We start from the raw sequence: 19,177 nt of genomic DNA on the forward strand, positions 1-19,177 counted from the left end.
GGGGGGAGCTGGACTAGAAGACCTCCAAGGCCCCTTCCATCTCTATTCTGATTGAGAGCTGTCCTATAGATAGGTAAAAAAAAGAAAATGCGACTTACCCTTTTGTGGCAGGATGAATTTGCACATGCAGTACACCCAGAGCAAGGTAAGCAGGCCTGAGAGATAGAAGACGCTTTCCCATCCATACCAGTCAAGCAGGAGGGAGCCAGCCGCCCCCATCACCAGTGTCCTAAGAGAAAGAGAGAGAATGAGGATGGGACGCAGAATTGGTGGATCAGAATCTAAGTGGGGAGGGGCCAGGCTGAGTCTGAGGGAGGGATCAAGCGCATCATGAGTCTCAAATCCCTTTGTGCGCACAAGACAACTAATTCCAGCCAACCTTGAATCTCAATGACTCTTATATTTGTTTCGACTATTATCAAGAGCCGTGATGGCGCAGTGGTTAGTATGCGCTACTGCAAGCTACTTCTGCTGACTGCACTCCAGCAGTTTGATCCTGACCAGCTCAAGGTTTGACTCAGCCTCCCATCCTTCCGAGGTTGATGAAACAAGGACCCAGATTGTTGAAGTTTAAAGAAAATTGAGCTACTTGCCTAATCCGTTATCCTACTGAACCTTGTGGGTTCACTACAGAACCTTACAATGTTTCTGTGCTCCTCAACAAATAATGCTGCCTTTCATTTGTCCTTTTTGTGGCTATTCAAATAATGTGACTTAATCAACTGAAAATGAGTCCAAGCACCTATTTGAAAACTTAGCTTGGTCGATAAGCCACTCCCACCCAGTCACATGACATTTAAGCCACCTCCCAGCCACATGATTGTTAAGCCATGCCCACCTGGTCACATGGCCAGCAAGCCACTCCTACCCAGTCACATGACCAGCAAGCCACACCCACAAAATAAGCCACACCCGCAGTGTGGCAGTAAAAATTTTGGCAGCCCATCACTGTCCATGCCTCGTAAAATTGTTTCCTCTTTGCCTTTCAATTCCAGAGTGAGCCTGTATATCTCTGCACGTTCCAGTACAGTATTTTATGTATAATCCTTTCATCAGTTGGTGCATTTTGAAGCTTCCAATATTGAGCATATTCAACAACTTTTTAATAGAGTGTGAGAAACTCACCCAAACTGAGATCCAGTTCCAACTGTGCTGTAGGTCAATGCTCGTTCGCTCTCCTTTACCTTCTGGGAAAGGAGACTAGCCAAGGCAGGAAAATAAACCCCTAAGAAAGCAAATAGAAACATAGAAACATAGAAGACTGACGGCAGAAAAAGACCTCATGGTCCATCTAGTCTGCCCTTATACTATTTTTTGTATTTTATCTTACAATGGATATATGTTTATCCCAGGCATGTTTAAATTCAGTTACTGTGGATTTACCAACAACGTCTGCTGGAAGTTTGTTCCAAGGATCTACTACTCTTTCAGTGAAATAATATTTTCTCATGTTGCTTCTGAACTTTCCCCCAACTAACTTCAGATATTGTCCCCTTGTTCTTGTGTTCACTTTCCTATTAAAAACACTTCCCTCCTGAACCTTATTTACCCCTTTGACATATTTAAATGTTTCGATCATGTCCCCCCTTTTCCTTCTGTCCTCCAGACTATACAGATTGAGTTCATTCATTCCTGATACGTTTTATGCTTAAGACCTTCCACCATTCTTGTAGCCCGTCTTTGGACCCGTTTAATTTTGTCAATATCTTTTTGTAGGTGAGGTCTCCAGAACTGAACACAGTATTCCAAATGTGGTCTCACCAGCGCTCTACATAGCGGGATCACAATCTCCCTCTTCCTGCTTGTTATACCTCTAGCTATGCAGCCAAGCATCCTACTTGCATTTCCTACCGCCCGACCACACTGCTCACCCATTTTGAGACTGTCAGAAATCACTACCCCTAAATCCTTTTCTTCTGAAGTTTTTGCTAACACAGAACTGCCAATACAATACTCAGATTGAAGATTCCTTTTCCCCAAGTGCATTATTTTACATTTGGAAACATTAAACTGCAGTTTCCATTGCTTTGACCATTTATCTAGTAAACCTAAATCTTTTACCACATTACAGACCCCTCCAGGAATATCAACCCTATTGCACACTTTAGAGTCATTGGCAAATAGGCAAACCTTCCCTACCAAACATTCCCCTATGTCACTCACAAACATATTAAAAAGAATAGGACGCAGAACAGACCCTTGTGGCACACCGCTTGTAATCTGTCTCTGCTCAGAATACTCGCCATTAACAATAACTCTTTGATGTCTACGCTTCAGCCACCTGCAAATCCACTGAACTATCCAGGGATTAAGACCAATCTCCACTAATTTATCTATCATCTCTTTATGTGGAACCGTATCCTAGGAAACAGAAAGACATGGGGGGGGGGGAATCCCATTTACTGGTATTCCTCGATTTACAAACATTCATTTAATGACCATTCAAAGTCACAACAGCACCAGGGATAGTGGCTCATGACTGCTTTTTTCGCACTTACAAACCGTTGCAATCTCCCTACGCAGTCAAAATTTATATACATGGTCACTGGCTCATATTTATGATGATTGCAGTGTCCCGGGGTCCCATAATCACTGTGGTGGTGAGTGGTTAAAATGCAGTACAGTGATACCTTGTCTTACAAACTCAATTGGTTCCGGGACGAGGTTCTTAAGGTGAAAAGTTTGTAAGATGAAACAATGTTTCCCATAGGAATCAATGGAAAAGCGATTTATGCGTGCAAGCCCAAAATTCACCCCTTTTGCCAGCCAAAGCGCCCCTTTTTGCACTGCTGGGATTCCCCTGAAGCTCCCCTCCATGGGAAACCCCACCTCCGGACTTCTGTGTTTTTGCAATGCTGCAGGGGAATCCCAGCAGGGGAATCCCAGCATCGCAAAAACGGGCACTTCGCTGGCAACGGAAATACGGAGGTGGGGTTTCCCAGAGAAGGGAGCATCAGTGAAATCGCAGCATCGCAAAAACACCGAAGTCCTCGAAACCCCACCTTCGGACCTCTGTGTAGCATCACAAAAACACGGAAGTTCCCATGGATGGGAGCCTCAGGGGAATCCCAGCAGTGCAAAAACGGGTGCTTCTCTGGCAACGGAAGTCCAGAGGCGGGGCATCCCAGCGATGGTGGTGGGTTTGTAAGGTGAAAATAGTTTGTAAGAAAAGGAAAAAAATCTTAAACCCCGGGTTTGTATCTTGAAAAGTTTGTATGACGAGGTGTTTGTAAGATGAGGTATCACTGTACTTCAAGCTAACTCTGCCTACTGTCAGGAGTTCAATCCTGACCGGCTCAAGGTTGACTCAGTTTTGCCTCCTTTCGAGCAAATGACTGACTCTGAAAATTGCTTAGAGAGAGGGATGTAAAACACTGTAAAGCGGTATTTACGTCTAAATACGTATTCTATTCTATTGCATTCCTCTATTCTATTGTATTCTATTCTGTTCTGTTCCATTCTTTATTTCTATTCTGTTCTATTCCATGTTCTATAATAAATATACAGTGGTGCCTCTACTTAAGAATGCCTCTACTTAAGAACTTTTCTAGATAAGAACCTGGTGTTCAAGATTTTTTTGCCTCTTCTTAAGAACCATTTTCTACTTAACAACTGAAGACCGGAAAAATTTCCAAGGAAATTTGAGAGCGGCACAAAGGCCAGTTTCCTGCCATTCCCCCTTTAATCCCTGCCATCTCTGGCTTTTCTGGGCTGCCAGAGGAGCCTTTCGGTGGCGCTTAAAGAGGCTTTGGCAGCCCAGAGTGAACAAAGCATTTTCCTTTCTCTGGGCGCTTGGACAGGGGATAAATCTCTGCCAACGCCCAGAGAAAAGAAAGGCTCCCTTCGCTCTGGGCAGCGACTGTCCTCCTCATCATCATCATCATCCTCCTCCCACCCAAATTCCAAGTTTTTATTTCTTTCCTAATGGGTTTGCATGCATGATTTGCTTTTACATTGATTCCTATGGGAAAAATTGCTTCTTCTTACAAACTTTTCTACTTAAGAACCTGGTCACAGAACAAATTAAGTTCTTAAGTTGAGGTACCACTGTATTCTATATTCTGTATTCTGTATTCTGTATTCTGTATTCTGTACAGTGGTACCTCAAGATACGAACCCCTCGTCTTACGAACAACCCGTGATACGAACCCGGGGTTCAGAAAATTTTTGCCTCTTCTTACGAACGTTTTTCATCTTACGAACGCCAAACCCGAACTTCCGGGTTCGGCATTCCAGAGGCTGCTGGGAAGCCCCGCAGCCCGGCTGTCACCTTTTAAAACAGCCGGGGGGCTTCCCAGCAGCCTCCCGAAGCTGAACCCGGAAGTTCGGGTTTGGCGTTCGGCTTCGGGAAGCTGCTGGGAAGCCACCCGGCTGTTTTAAAAGGTCCCAGCCCACGCCTGCTGCTTGCACTCCTGGAAAGACCCCAGCCCACACCTTCGGGAGCGTCCCAGCCGGGTCCTTTCCACGGGGCAGTGGCCACGGCTCCCCCCAGTTCTCCCGCTGACGCTTTCCACACACGCACACCATCCCCAGCCTCCGCGCCGCCGGTTGGCTGTCATCTTCTAAACAAGCAAGAAGAGGAGGAGGAGCTGGGCGCCGGTGGTGGAGGAAGGCGCCCAGCTCCTCCTCCTCTTCTTGCTTCTTTAGAAGAGGACAGCCGGCCGGCGGCGCAGAGAATGTGGCCCAGAGGCTGGGAGGGAGGCGGAATTCAGGAGGAGGAGGAGGAGGGAGGCCAGGAGGGAGGGAGGAAATCAGAGAAGACGCACGTACAAACTTCCGCGTTCGGCTTCAGGAGACAGCTGGGAAGCGGCGCGGCTCTTTTAAAAGGTCGCAGCCGGCCTGGGGGGCTTCCCAGCACCCCCTGGGGGGGTGCTGGGAAGCCCCCCAGGCCGGCTGTCACCTTTTAAAACAGCTGCCCGGCTTCCCAGCAGTCGCCGAAAGCAGGTTTTTTGCGGGGGTTTTTTTGGTTGCACGGATTAATTGACTTTACATTGTTTCCTATGGGAAACAATGTTTCGTCTTACGAACCTTTCGTCTTACGAACATCCTCCTTGCACCAATTAAGTTCGTATCATGAGGTATTACTGTATTCTGTATTCTGTATTCTGTGTTCTATGTTCTATGTTCTATGTTCTATGTTCTATGTTCTATATTCTATATTCTATATTCTATATTCTATATTCTATATTCTATATTCTATATTCTATATTCTATATTCTATATTCTATATTCTATATTCTATATTCTATATTCTATATTCTATATTCTGTTCCATCCCATCCCATTCCATTCCATTCCATATTGCAGACTAACTCTACCCACATTCGGGAGTTCGATCCTCACCGGCTCAAGGTTGACTCAGTCTTTCATCCTTTCAATGTGAGTGAAACAAGAACCCAGATTGTTGGGGGCAATATACTTGGAGAGGATCTGCAAAGCACTGTGAAGCAGTATATAAGTCTCAGTGCTATTGCTATTATTGGTCTTAAACAAAAGGCTCCACTCATCAATAGGAACTAAAACAATAAGAAGAGACCTATTTTTTTTAATAATCCATTATTTTTTATCTTATTGCTGTCTCTTTCCGACAAACAATGTCAATGGGGAAGTCAGAGTCCGTTAATGGCTTAACCAGAGTGATTCACTTAACAACTACAGCAAGAAAGGTTGTAAAACAGGACAAACCCCACGTAAGAAAAAATCGCTTAGCAATAGAAATTTGAGGCTCAGTTATAGTTGTAAGTTGAAGGCTACCTATATCATTTTTTCTGCGGCAAAAGACTTCTACCATACGCATGAGCCGCCCCGAGTCTTCGGAGAGGGGCGGCATACAAATCTAATAAATAAATAAATAAATAAATAAATAAATAAATAAATAAATAAATAAATAAATAATAATAATTATTATTATTATAATAGGCAAGCTTGGCAATGCAGCAAATTAAAAATATTGTGTTATCATTTATTTATTTATTTATTGATTGATTGATTGGATTTGTATGCCGCCCCTCTCCGGAGACTCGGGGCGGCTAACAGCAACAATAAAACAGTGTACAATAGTAATTTGGTATTAGAAATGATTAAAAATCCGTTAATATAAAAACCAATCATACATACATACATACTATGCATAGAATTGTAACGGCCTAGGGGGAAAGAGGATCTCAGTTCCCCCATGTCTGGCGGCAGAGGTGGGTTTTAAGTTGTTTACGAAAGGCAAGGAGGGTGGGAGCAGTTCTAATCTCTGGGGGGAGTTGGTTCCAGAGGGCCGGGGCCGCCACAGAGAAGGCTCTTCCCCTGGGTCCCGCCAGGCGACATTGCTTAGTTGACGGGACCCGGAGAAGATCCACTCTGTGGGACCTAACTGGTCGCTGGGATTCTATGAGTGTGACATAGCAATAACACTTATATACTGCTTCACAGCCCTCCCTAAGCGGTTTACAGAGTCAGCACATTGCCCCCCCCAACAATCGGGGTCCTCATAATAATAATAGTCTCCATTATTCCAATTTCTCAGGTGAGTCAAGCCTTTGGAAACAGACTGCCTCACCTTGCAACAGCCCCATAAGGAAGCGCGTGAAGGTCAACAGGGTCAGGTGGGCGGAGCTTGAAGAAATGAGCAGAGGCGTGATGGCGGTGATGGATCCCCAAGCCGACGCAGAGAGGAGAAGGACTTTCTCTCCTCCTATCCTGAAAGACAATTAGGAGACTGATCAGCGAGAGCGTCTTCTCCACTCCAAAATTGCTTGTTGACTCTTCCTTCAGGACCGGGCCAGTAATGGGCTACTGCCTCCACGGGAGGGGGGGGCACGCAATGGGGGTAGTAAGTTTATGCACTATTTATTGAATCCTTAAGTTTTTTTTATTGTCCTTTCTTTTCTAGTACCTTAGTATGATCCTTAATTACTTTTAAAATATGAAATAATTAAATAGTTTGTTTTTACCCATAAACGCTGTAATCATTTTAATCATTATCTAGAACTAAGATTTTATAGCAATTCAAGAAAATTGAGCTACTTGCCTAATCTGTTATCCTACTGTACCTTGTAGGTTCAGTACAAAACCTTAAAATGTTACACTGCTCCTCAACAAATAATACTTATTTGTTATCAATATTAAGTATTTGTTAATACGTAATCATATATCTCCTCTACCTTTATATCCTTTCTTTATATATAAAACCTCATGTCTATCCTCTTCAATATGTATTGTGTATTGGACAAAATAAATAAATAAAATAAATAAAATACTATTTATTATTTGTCCTTTTTGGGGCTACAGTATTCAAATAATGTGACTTAATCCACTGAAAAAGAGTCTGAGCACCTATTTGAAAACTTATCTTGGTCGATACGCCACTCCCACCCAGTCACATGACCTTTAAGCCAACCGGGGTCACATGGTTGTCAAGCCACTCCCACCTGGTCACATGGCTGGAAAGCCTCTCCTCCCCGGTCACATGACTGTCAACCCAAAAATGTTTGCAGCCCTTCAATGAAATCGAGTTTGATCCCCCTGATTTAATGTAATACTGTATTCTCCATACCGGTCACTCAAGTGACCTCCAACGACTTGAGTCAGGCAGTAACCCCAAAAGAAGCTGCTCAGCACAATTCCGGATTGCTTCTTGTCCCAGTCAAAGTGAGAGCTCATGGCGACCAGGCAGATGGGCATTAGGACCCTGGCGCAATAAAGCAGGCAAGTCCCTAGCAGGAGCATCGTGGTCCATAATCGGGATTCAGGCCTGTTAAAATCCAAAGAGAGAGAATATTAGCATGTTATATATTTAGGTACTGTTCTGTCGAGCTCTCTGGTAGAATCCTCCCAAAAATGCACAGATACAATTTCAGACACACACACGTTTGAAAATTCAAAACAATGTTCTTTATACCGAAAATGCAAATAAACGAAGCACTCTTTTTGTATAGCAAAGAGCACTCGTCTCCAAACAAACTAGTAATTTGTACAAGTCCCTTATCAGTTTTGTGATACTTAGCCTGCAGCTGTGAGGCAATTCACAGCCCTTCTTCTTTCACAAAGTGAAACACACTTTGCTCTGGGTTAGTTTCAAAGCGGGGGGAAATCAGCACACAAAGATCAAAGTCAGCAAAGCAGGCATGAAACACAATGATCAGATAATCCTCTACAATGGCCAAACCCACAGGCTGCTATTTATAGCTGCCTCACCAATTACCACAGCCCCACCCAACCACAGGTGGCCTCATTTTCTTTGATAATAATCTCTCAGTTGTTGTTGCCTATGCATCGCTCTCCGCATGCGTGGCTGTATCATTAACTCTTGTTCTGAATCCAAGGAAGAGCTAGATAATTGATCTCCTTCTGAGCTGTCTGCCACACTCTCCTCCTCCCTGTCACTCATGTCTTCTTGGTCAGAGGAGCCTTCATCATCAGATTCCACCGGGGGCAAACAGGCCTGCGGCATGTGGATGTCTCCTCCACATTCACAGTCCTTGGGGCAGGAGCAGGGCCAGAACTAACCACAACAGGTACCTCGGTAGAATAGAATAGAATAGAATAGAATAGAATAGAATATTGGAACACTGCTATCATGTCTCCTCCTAGTCCCCATACAAAGTGTTAATAACACTTTATAAGGTCTTGGTAAGGCCACACTTGGAATAGTGCATTCAGTTTTGATTGCCACAATGCAAAAAGGATGTTGAGACTCTAGAAAGAGTGCAGAGAAGAGCAACAAAGGTGATTGATTGATTGGTTGGTTGGTTGGTTGGTTGGTTGGTTGGTTGGTTGGTTGGTTGGTTGGTTGGTTAGATTTATCTGCCACCCCTCTCCGAGGCCTCAGGGCGTCTTACAACATATAAAAATAGAAAACAATATAATAGTCTAAATCCAACTAATTTAAAACTAATCATCTTTGTGTCTCAACATATTTTTTCCTGGACTTGATTAGGGGATTAGAGGTTAAAACATATGAAGAACCATTGCAAGAACTGGGCATGGCTAGTTTAATGAAAAGAAGGATCAGGGGAGACATGATAGCAGTGTTCCAATATCTCAGGCGTTGCCACAAAGAAGAAGGAGTCAACCTATTCTCCAAAGCACCTGAGGGTAGAACAAGAAGCAATGGTGGAAACCAAACAAGGAGATAAGTAACTTAGAACTAAGAAGAATTTTCCTGACAGTTAGAACAATAAATCAGTGGAACAGCTTGCCTCCAGAAGTTGGGAATATTCCAACACCTGAAGTTTTTAAGAAGGTGTTGGATAACTACCTGTATGAAGTAATGTAAGATTTCCTGCCTAAGCAGGGGGTTGGACTAGAAGACCTCCAAAGTCCTTTCCAACTCTGTTTATTATTATTATTATTATTATTATTATTATTATTATTATTATTATTATTATTATTATTATGTCAGTACAACACAGCAAACAATATCACTATGCTGGATTTCGTATTTCATCACCAGTCGGGCGCTTCCCAAGCACCTAGGACTCTGTGATGTAGCGGCGAATTATGTTTGCCGATCCCAGTAAAGCGGCCTTTTGCAATTGACAGATGGAGATTTTGTCAATTCCGATGGTTTTCAAATGTCCGCTGAGATCCTCTGGCACTGCGCCCAGCGTGCCAAGTACCACTGGGACCACTTTCACTGGTTTATGCCAGAGTCGTTGCAGCTCGATTTTTAGATCTTCGTATTTCACTAATTTCTCTAGCTGCTTCTCCTCAATTCATTTATTATTATTATTATTATTATTATTATTATTATTATTATTAATAATAATAATATTAACATCATTATCATCATCATCATAATTAAACTATACTCCGAGTCTCCGGAGAGGGGCGACATACAAATCCAATAAATAGATAGATAGGTAGGTAGGTAGGTAGGTAGGTAGGTAGGTAGGTACGTACATACATACATACATACCCAGTTTCTGCAGCTGTTTTTCTTACGTTTTAGCCTCCAGTCCCCTAATCATCTATAATCATACTTTTTAAAAAAATGTGCCTTTGTGTGTGAGAGATCTTTTTCTAAAACCAACCAGAATAAAGAAATGATGAATACTGAAAGGTTGCCCATCCCTAGATTAGGGGGATCGGTGACCAAGCCAGTGAATCACATTTAATAAGAAAACAAAGAGTTCAGATGGTTATGAGCTGTTTGTGAACAAGTGTCTAATTTTACAACCCAAATCCTCTCTTAAAGCACTCCTAAACTCCAGCTTCCTTCTAAGTAGACCCACTTAACTTCCAAACTATCATTAAGTTAGTGTCACCATCGGGAACGAGGAGGCTAGATGTGCAAAGCGGTTGGGCAGAAAAACAAGCTAAATTTGTACTGCTTGGACTTCAGAACTTATCTTTTCATTCCTTTTATTGGTTAATAAAGATATATACAGTATTATTATTATTATTATTATTATTATTATTATTATTATTATTATTATTATATTTGTATGCCGCCCCTCTCCGTAGACTCGTATGTATGTGTGTATGTGTGTGTGTGTGTGTGTGTGTGTGTATATATATATATATGTAGATTGTTCTGAGTTCGGGTTTTGCCCTGTGTAAAAACCCGAACTCAGAACAATCTACATACATATACCCGTGAAAATTTACGAAAACAAATATATATATATATATATATATATATATATATATATATATATATATACACACACACACACACACACACACTGTATATATCTTTAATAACCAATAAAAGAAATGAAAAGATAAGTTCAGAACAAGGACAGAAGCACCAGCCTGAAGATGACGAGTGGGACCTCGTCGAAACATCGCCAGAAATTTCTGGATCCTACACGGGAAGAAACCCGAATATGCCAAGACCGTCATACCTGTACCCGTGAAAATCTACGAAAACATTTTATTTATTTATTTATTTATTGGATTTGTATGCCGCCCCTCTCCGGAGACTCGGTGCGGCTAACAGCAACAATATAACAGTGTACAATAGTAATCTAATACAGTACTAAAATGATTAAAAACCCATTAATATAAAAACCAAACATACATACATACATACCATGCATAGAATTGTAAAGGCCTAGGGGGAAAGAAGATCTCAATTCCCCCATGCCTGATGGCAGAGGTGGGTTTTAAGTAGCTTATGAAAGGCAGGGAGGGTGGGGGCAATTCTAATCTCCGGGGGGAGTTGGTTCCAGAGGGGTGGGGCCGCCACAGAGAAGGCTCTTCCCTTGTGTCCCGCCAAGCGACATTGTTTAGTTGACGGGACCCGGAGAAGATCCACTCTGTGGGACCTAACTGGTCGCTGGGATTCGTGCAGCAGAAGGCGGTCCCTGAGATATATATATTTGTTTATTTAAATTTATTTTTTTATTTATTTTCATTACAATTACACAACTGTAGTCAGATCAAGCCATTCATAAGAGGTCTGCAAAAGGTATGTGTGTAAGCGCACTATTGTGCCTACCGTCCCTGTCCTAAAGTTTCCATGTATTTCATTACATATCATCTACTCAAAACTATGCTTGTGATTTTACGTATTCGTATTAACGTTTATAATTTGTATTCACATACATGGTTGACTACGCAAGCAAACAAACAAATAAGAACCACATTTTGTGAAGCATAAGACACACCTTTTTATCCCCCCAAATTTATTAAATTTATAATTTATTAATTTAATTACATTTATTAAATTTAGAAGCCACCCAACTACTTTCTAGTTATTGATATTTCTGCTGAGACAGTTATTAAGTGAGTTGTGCACAATTTTTTTTGGTACTTTTTTCTTATTTTTAAATTTTATGTTACAAACAACAAGAAAACATAATTATACAGTTACGGTATATAATAAATCATTTTTGATTTCCAGATCATTGGATTCATAAGAAATTATACAGTTCCATAAGTTCTTATGAAGAATTCCTTTCATCAGAAATAAAGATTCATATATTTCTGCAAACATACAAAATCTAACATATACTGCTCTTTAAGTTATTTAAATTATTTGGAATATCACCATTTTATTATCTTTCTTAGAAACATAGAAACATAGAAGACTGACGGCAGAAAAAGACCTCATGATCCATCTAGTCTGCCCTTATACTATTTTTTGCATTTTATCTTAGGATGGATCTATGTTTATCTCAGGCATGTTTAAATTCAGTTACTGTGGATTTACCAACCACGTCTGCTGGAAGTTTGTTTCAAGGATCTACTACTCTTTCAGTAAAATAATATTTTCTCATGTTGCTTTTGATCTTTCCCCCAACTAACTTTAAGTATTTCCTGATACGTTTTATGCTTAAGACCTTCCACCATTCTTGTAGCCCGTCTTTGGACCTGTTCAATTTTGTCAATATCTTTTTGTAGGTGAGATCTCCAGAACTGAACACAGTATTCCAAATGTGGTCTCACCAGCGCTCTATATAGCGGGATCACAATCTCCCTCTTCCTGCTTGTTATACCTCTAGCTATGCAGCCAAGCATCATACTTGCTTTTCCTACCGCCTGACCACACTGCTCACCCATTTTGAGACTGTCAGAAATCACTACCCCTAAATCCTTCTCTTCTGAAGTTTTTGCTAACACAGAACCACCAATACAATACTCAGATTGAGGATTCCTTTTCCCCAAGTGCATTATTTTACATTTGGAAACATTAAACTGCAGTTTCCATTGCTTTGACCATTTATCTAGTAAAGCTAAATCATTTACCATATTACAGACGCCTTTTGGGCTCAATTGTGGTCGTAAGACTAAACAGTACGGGAAAGACTTTGATTCAACTCTAGTCTAAATTCCAGCTTTTAAATGCAAAACGTTCTGCCCCACATTTTTTTCCCATGAGTCTTGAACAATGGCAATTAAACATGGCAAATAAAGTTTTATAAGATTAAGCCTGCTTGCAATTCAAATATTAGCTTCCTCTTTGCCCTGTTGAAAGAATTGTGTAAATCCATCACACCACAGTTTTTTACAACCCTGGCAACTTTTAACTTTTAATTTGTATTGACTTCAACTCCCAGAATTCCTCAGTGCAGATATCGCTATACTACAACTCTCATTATCCATCACCACTAGCCCTAGCTAAGGAAGATGGGATCTGGAGTTAAGAGGCTCCCATTTTACCCATTCCTAGCCTACAAAATAAAGAGAAAAATTGAAGATTTCCCCCAAATTTATGCCTTAAGGCCATTTTGTGCATTCCAAGCTAATATGGCTGCTACATATTGCAAGCAAGGAATTCTGGGAGATTTAGAAGAAAACAGCTAATGCCGCGAGCCCTTAATACAGTTCCTCATGTTGTGGTGACCCCCAACCATAAATCTAGCACCAATTCTCCAAACAGAGCTTTAAGCTGATTGGCAAGAAGGTCAGAGGGACACCCCCGCTGTAAAGCAAAACAAACACACAAGCATGTAATAGATTCAAACTTAATATAAACCGCTCCAAACTAGATTACAGAAAATACGACTTCAGCAGTAGAGTGATCAACGCCTGGAATGAACTACCTGACTCTGTGGTTTCTTCCCCAAACCCCAAAATCTTTAACCTCAGATTGTCTACAGTTGACCTCTCCCCTTTTCTAAGAGGTTTGTAAGGGGCGTGCATAAGTGCACCATTGTGCCTACTGTCCCTCTCCTACTGTCCTATTGTTTTCTTTTATCATTATTTACTAATTATGTTATGCTTATACAAACTACAATCCTATACATGTTTGGATGGATGGATGGATGCATAGATAGATAGATAGATAGATAGATAGATAGATAGATAGATAGATAGATAGATAGATAGATAGATAGATAGATAGATAGATAGATAGATGATGGATGATAGATAGATAGATAGATGGATGGATGGATGGATGGATGGATGGATGATAGATAGATAGATAGATAGATAGATAGATAGATAGATAGATAGATGATGGATGATAGATAGATAGATAGATAGATAGATAGATAGATAGATAGATAGATAGATAGATAGATGATGGATGATAGATAGATAGATAGATGATAGATAGATAGATAGATAGATAGATAGATAGATAGATAGATAGATAGATGATAGATATAGATAGATAGATGATAGATAGATAGATGATGGATGATAGATAGATAGATAGATAGATAGATAGATAGATAGATAGATAGATAGATAGATAGATAGATAGATAGATAGGATAGATTAGATAGATTAGATAGGTAGATTAGATAGGTAGATAGATTAGGTAGATAGATTAGGTAGATAGATAGATAGATAGATAGATAGATAGATAGATAGATAGATAGATAGATAGATAGATAGATAGATAGATAGATAGATAGATGATAGATAGATAGATGATGGATGATAGATAGATAGATAGATAGATAGATAGATAGATGATAGATAGATAGATAGATAGATAGATAGATAGATAGATAGATAGATAGATAGATAGGATAGATTAGATAGATAGATTAGATAGGTAGATAGATTAGGTAGATAGATTAGGTAGATAGATAGATAGATAGATAGATAGATAGATAGATAGATAGATAGATAGATAGATAGATAGATAGATAGATGATAGATAGATAGATGATGGATGATAGATAGATAGATAGATAGATAGATAGATAGATAGATAGATAGATAGATAGATAGATAGATAGATAGATAGATAGATAGATAGATAGATAGATAGAACGCTTGATTGGTTGGATTGTAAAAATACACTGCTAAAAAAAAATAAAGGGAATACTTAAAAAACCGAATATAACTCCAAGTAAATCAAACTTATGTGAAATCAAACTGTCCACTTAGGAAGCAACACTGATTGACAATCAATTTCACATGCTGTTGTGCAAATGGAACAGTTGGGCAAATAAAATATTCAATGAGACTATTTCATTCATTCAGATCTATGATGTGTTATTTGAGAGTTCCCTTTATTTTTTGAGCAGTGTATGTTCCAAAGTGCCAGAACACCAGGGGAAATTTGTCTTTTTCCAGGGCCTTAGACCAGTGTTTCCCAACCTTGGCAACTTGATGATATATGGACTTCAACTCCCAGAATTCAGGGAGTTAAAGTCCAGATATCTTCAAGTTGCCACGGTTGGGAAACACTGTCTTAGACGACCCCTGTGAAATGGCCATTCAACCCCCAAGGGGGTCCCGACCCCCAAGTTGAGATCCACTGGCTTAGGCAGTCATAAAAAGACCTGACCTGCCTGCAATCACCACTCGCAAGCTTACAAAGTTAACAACGTGTTCACTTTATTCTCTTCCCCGCCACCTCTTTTGCTTAGAACACTGGCTGGGAAATTCTGGGAGTTGAAGTCCAAATAACTTCAAGTTGCCAAGGTTGGGAAACACTGGCTTAGAAACATCCAGGCCTAGGATTCAAAAAAACCAATCCTTCATTTGGTGCCATTTTGATGCGCATCTCAACCGTCCATTCATTCTTCCCCAAATTGGGCCCATGGGCGGGTCTTAGCTCCCAGAATTCCAGAGCCCTTCTGGCTGATGCTAAGTATTCTGGGACTTGAAGTCCACATCCCAAAGGCTGGCTGATCTACTTAGATTAGGCCTCTCCTCCAAAAAAAGAAACAACAACACACTCTTAAAGCAAACGTGACATTTTTCTGCTATGATAACAGCCATGTTGGCACAACCCACAGAGCCTTCCTCTCCGGATTAAGCAGAATCAAACCTCTCACCAAAAAAAGAGACACCGGGCAACACGGCAAATCATGGCTGGCTGCAGTATTTTTTCTGTCTCTCGCTCTCTTTCTGTGTGTGTGAATGGGTGGGTGTCTGTGTCTGCATTTGTGTGTGTACTATCCCAGCATCCTTTGGGGCAGCTGTCTCTTCCTGGAGAATTGTTGGTTGCAGACAGGGAAAAATGGAATTCAAATGCCTTGGGGGTGACCCATTTAGGCCATGTTTTCAGGAAGGAAGGGAGGGAGGGAGGGAGGGAGGGAGGGAGGGAGGGAGGGAGGGAGGGAGGGAGGGAGGGAGGAAGGAAGGAAGGAAGGAAGGAAGGAAGGAAGGAAGGAAGGAAGGAAGGAAGGAAGGAAGGAGACATAAAACAAGTGAAGCTAAAGTAAGGAAAGGGGAAGGGAAGAGGGAGGTAGGAAGGAAGGAAGGAAGGAAGGAAGGAAGGAAGGAAGGAAGGAAGGAAGGAAGGAAGGAGACATAAAACAAGTGAAGCTAAAGTAAGGGAAGGGGAAGGGAAGAGGGAGGGAGGGAGGGAGGAAGGAAGGAAGGAAGGAAGGAAGGAAGGAAGGAAGGAAGGAAGGAAGGAAGGAGACATAAAACAAGGGAAGATAAAGTAAGGGAAGGGAAGAGGGAGGAAGGAAAAAGACATAAAACAAGGGAAGATAAAGTAAGGGAAGGGAAGAGGGAGGGAGGAAGGAAGGAGACATAAAACAAGGGAAGATAAAGTAAGGGAAGGGGAAGGGAAGAGGGAGGGAGGGAGGGAGGGACGGAGGGAGGGAGGGAGGGAGGGAGGAAGGAAGGAAGGAAGGAGACATAAGACAAAGCAAGATACAATAAGAAAAGAGGAAGAAGGAAAGAGGTAGAAAGGGTGGGAGGAAGGAGACATAAGACAAGGCAAGATAGAGTTGATTAAAACTCTTAATTATGGGTTTTTAAATATTTTTGTTTTCTTTTTAAATATTGGATTTGTATATTGTTGTGATTGTTGTGAGCCGCTCTGAGTCTCCGGAGAGGGGAGGCATACAAATCTAATCAATTAAATTTAATTGTCATTATTCTGCTCATATATAAAAATGTAACCTAACCGCTGTTGTTATAGGCCGTAAAAACATACAAAGAAAGAACTGACTTACAAAACGACAAAACATATCCCTATCCCTCCTCCCTCCCGAACTATTAATTATTTATTTATTTATTTATTTATTTATTTATTTATTTATTTATTTATTTATTTAGATTTGTATGCTTGTATGTATTAGTAGTTCTTTAAATTGGGGTTTTTTAGATTATTTTTAATATTAGATTTGTTTACATTGTCTTTTTATATTGTTGTTAGCCGCCCCGAGTCTTCAGAGAGGGGCGGCATACAAATCTAATAAATAAATAAAAATAAATAAATTATAGTTCGGGAGGGAGGAGGGATAGGCATATGTTTTGTTGTTTTGTATTGTTTTGCTGTTTAAAACATAAGTATATACAAAATATGTAAACACATGATAGATTATGTAATGTCTTTTTTAATATTTATATATTCAATAAAATTATTTTTTTAAGGAAGGAAGGAATGCAGATATACCATCCCAGGAGAATAGTTCAACTTTGTCGCCACTCCTGCCTCCCATTGAGTGCACTTCAAACCAGTATTCTCCTAGTTTAACTTCCTTGACGACAATGACAACTTTTGTGAGGTGGGTTGGGCTGAAAGAGAGCGAATGGCTTAAATTCATCTGAGGGCATCCAAGTAAGGATTCATATCAAGCTTTTTTTGTAATACAGTACTAACAAAGGAGTCCCTATAGCACACTGCCCATCCTTGTCAAAACAACAGCCATCAGACTAAACATCTACAGAGATTCATCCAGGTCATGATTGTCCCAAAAGTGCTTTTTCAAAAGGCAACTGGACTTTCTTTGTTTTTCTTTGATGATATTTCGCTTCTCATCCAATAAAGCAGTTTTAGTCAAAACTTGAAGATGCTTCTTGGATGAGAAATGAAACTTTTTTTAAATGGTAAAAACAACAACAACAGAAAATTTATTTTTATTTTATTTATTTGTTTTGTCAAGTATGTCTTGGTAGTATACAAAGATGTAACTGTGTTTATATACATGATATTAGTAAGAAAGAAACATTAGACAGGGAACGGAAGGCACCCTGGTGCACTTATGCACGCCCCTTACTGACCTCTTAGGAATCGAGAGAGGTCCACAGTGGACAGTCTAAGGGTAAAGTTTGAGGGTTAGGAGATGATATTACAGAGTCAGATAGTGAGTTCCATGCATCAACTACTCGGTTACTAAAATTGTATTTCCTGCAGTTGGGTTTGGAGCGGTTTATGTTTGTTTCTGTTGTGCGTTTGTGTGTTGTTGTGGTTGAATCTGAAGTAGTCGTTGACAGGAAGGACGTTGTAGCAGATGATTTTATGGGCTATGTGTTGGTCGTGTTTAAGACGACGTAGTTCTAAGCTTTCTAAACCTAGGATTGTAAGTATAATTGCGTAGGGTATTCTGTTGCGAGTGGAGCAGTGGAGGGCTCTTCTAGTAAAGTGTTTATTTCCGAAATGGGTTCCAGGCAGATGAGTAGTATTCAAGGATTGGTCTGGCAAAAGTTTTGTATGCTCTGGTTAGTATGTGTGAGATTACCGGAGCAGAAGGTACATAGGATTAGGTTAACAACTCTTGAAGCCTTTTTGGTGATATTGTTGCAGTGGGCTTTGGCACTTATGTCATTTGATATGAGTATTCCAAGATCTTTTATGGAGTGAGGATTGTCTGTAACGTCTTGTTTGTTCAGCTTGTATTTCTTTTTGCCAATGTGTGGGACAGAGCATTTTTTGGTTGAGATTTGGAGTTGCCAGATGATTTTACCTTTTGAAAAAGCACCTTTGGGGTGGCCATTAAGCTGGACTGGGAAGGTATGTTCTACAACTGCCAAAGCTGAACCAGGAACAGACCTTGGGTTCATCTGAACCATGTCCTGAGCTGGGACAACACAACATGATTTAAACTATCCCATAAATATGATCAGCATGACTGCTAAAACCCACCCAGTTTCCTTTGTGGCTGGTGTACTTCTGTTGCTTATTAAAAAAAATTAAACGGATCAATGCACGTAGACAAGTTTATATTTTTTTTAAAATATGAGGGAAGCGTTAACATAACTGCCGCATATAAATTCCTGTATCTTCCTCCTCCTTCTAGCAAAAGCACCTTTTCTTGTTTGCCTTGCCGCCTTCAAAGCAAATACGCTATAATCTTTAACTAAGCAGTAGAAAATCCCATTGGTGGGTGGGGTGGGAGAAATGATTAACCAAATCATAGACCCAGTTGAAATTCTGATTTTATGCTTGCTGCTTTGGAGACAGGCAAAAATAGGGGCATGAGAAAGATGCTGAGCTCTGATCAAACTCTGGGTTTTTGTGTGTGTAAAATTGTGTAAAATTATGTGGTGTGTGTATGTGTGTGTAAAAGAAGGAGGGAGGGAGGGAGGGAGG

The 19,177-nt window shown here is 40.6% G+C and overlaps 1 protein-coding gene across 1 annotated transcript in view; it reads right to left on the reverse strand.

Moving 5' to 3' along the window:
- The window catches only part of SLC17A9 (solute carrier family 17 member 9), a 50,575-nt gene that overhangs the window by 20,075 nt on the left and 11,323 nt on the right, over positions 1-19,177 (reverse strand). Inside the window, exons 2-5 of the mRNA XM_070744484.1 lie at positions 7,547-7,744; positions 6,551-6,690; positions 1,126-1,225; positions 99-229 (exon numbers count right to left, since the gene is read on the reverse strand). Coding sequence (XP_070600585.1) covers positions 99-229; positions 1,126-1,225; positions 6,551-6,690; positions 7,547-7,744 — 569 coding nt within the window. The remainder of the gene's footprint in view (positions 1-98; positions 230-1,125; positions 1,226-6,550; positions 6,691-7,546; positions 7,745-19,177) is intronic.

The sequence above is a fragment of the Erythrolamprus reginae genome, chromosome 3, assembly GCF_031021105.1.
Source record: "Erythrolamprus reginae isolate rEryReg1 chromosome 3, rEryReg1.hap1, whole genome shotgun sequence".
In the NCBI taxonomy this organism is placed as follows: domain Eukaryota; kingdom Metazoa; phylum Chordata; class Lepidosauria; order Squamata; family Dipsadidae; genus Erythrolamprus; species Erythrolamprus reginae.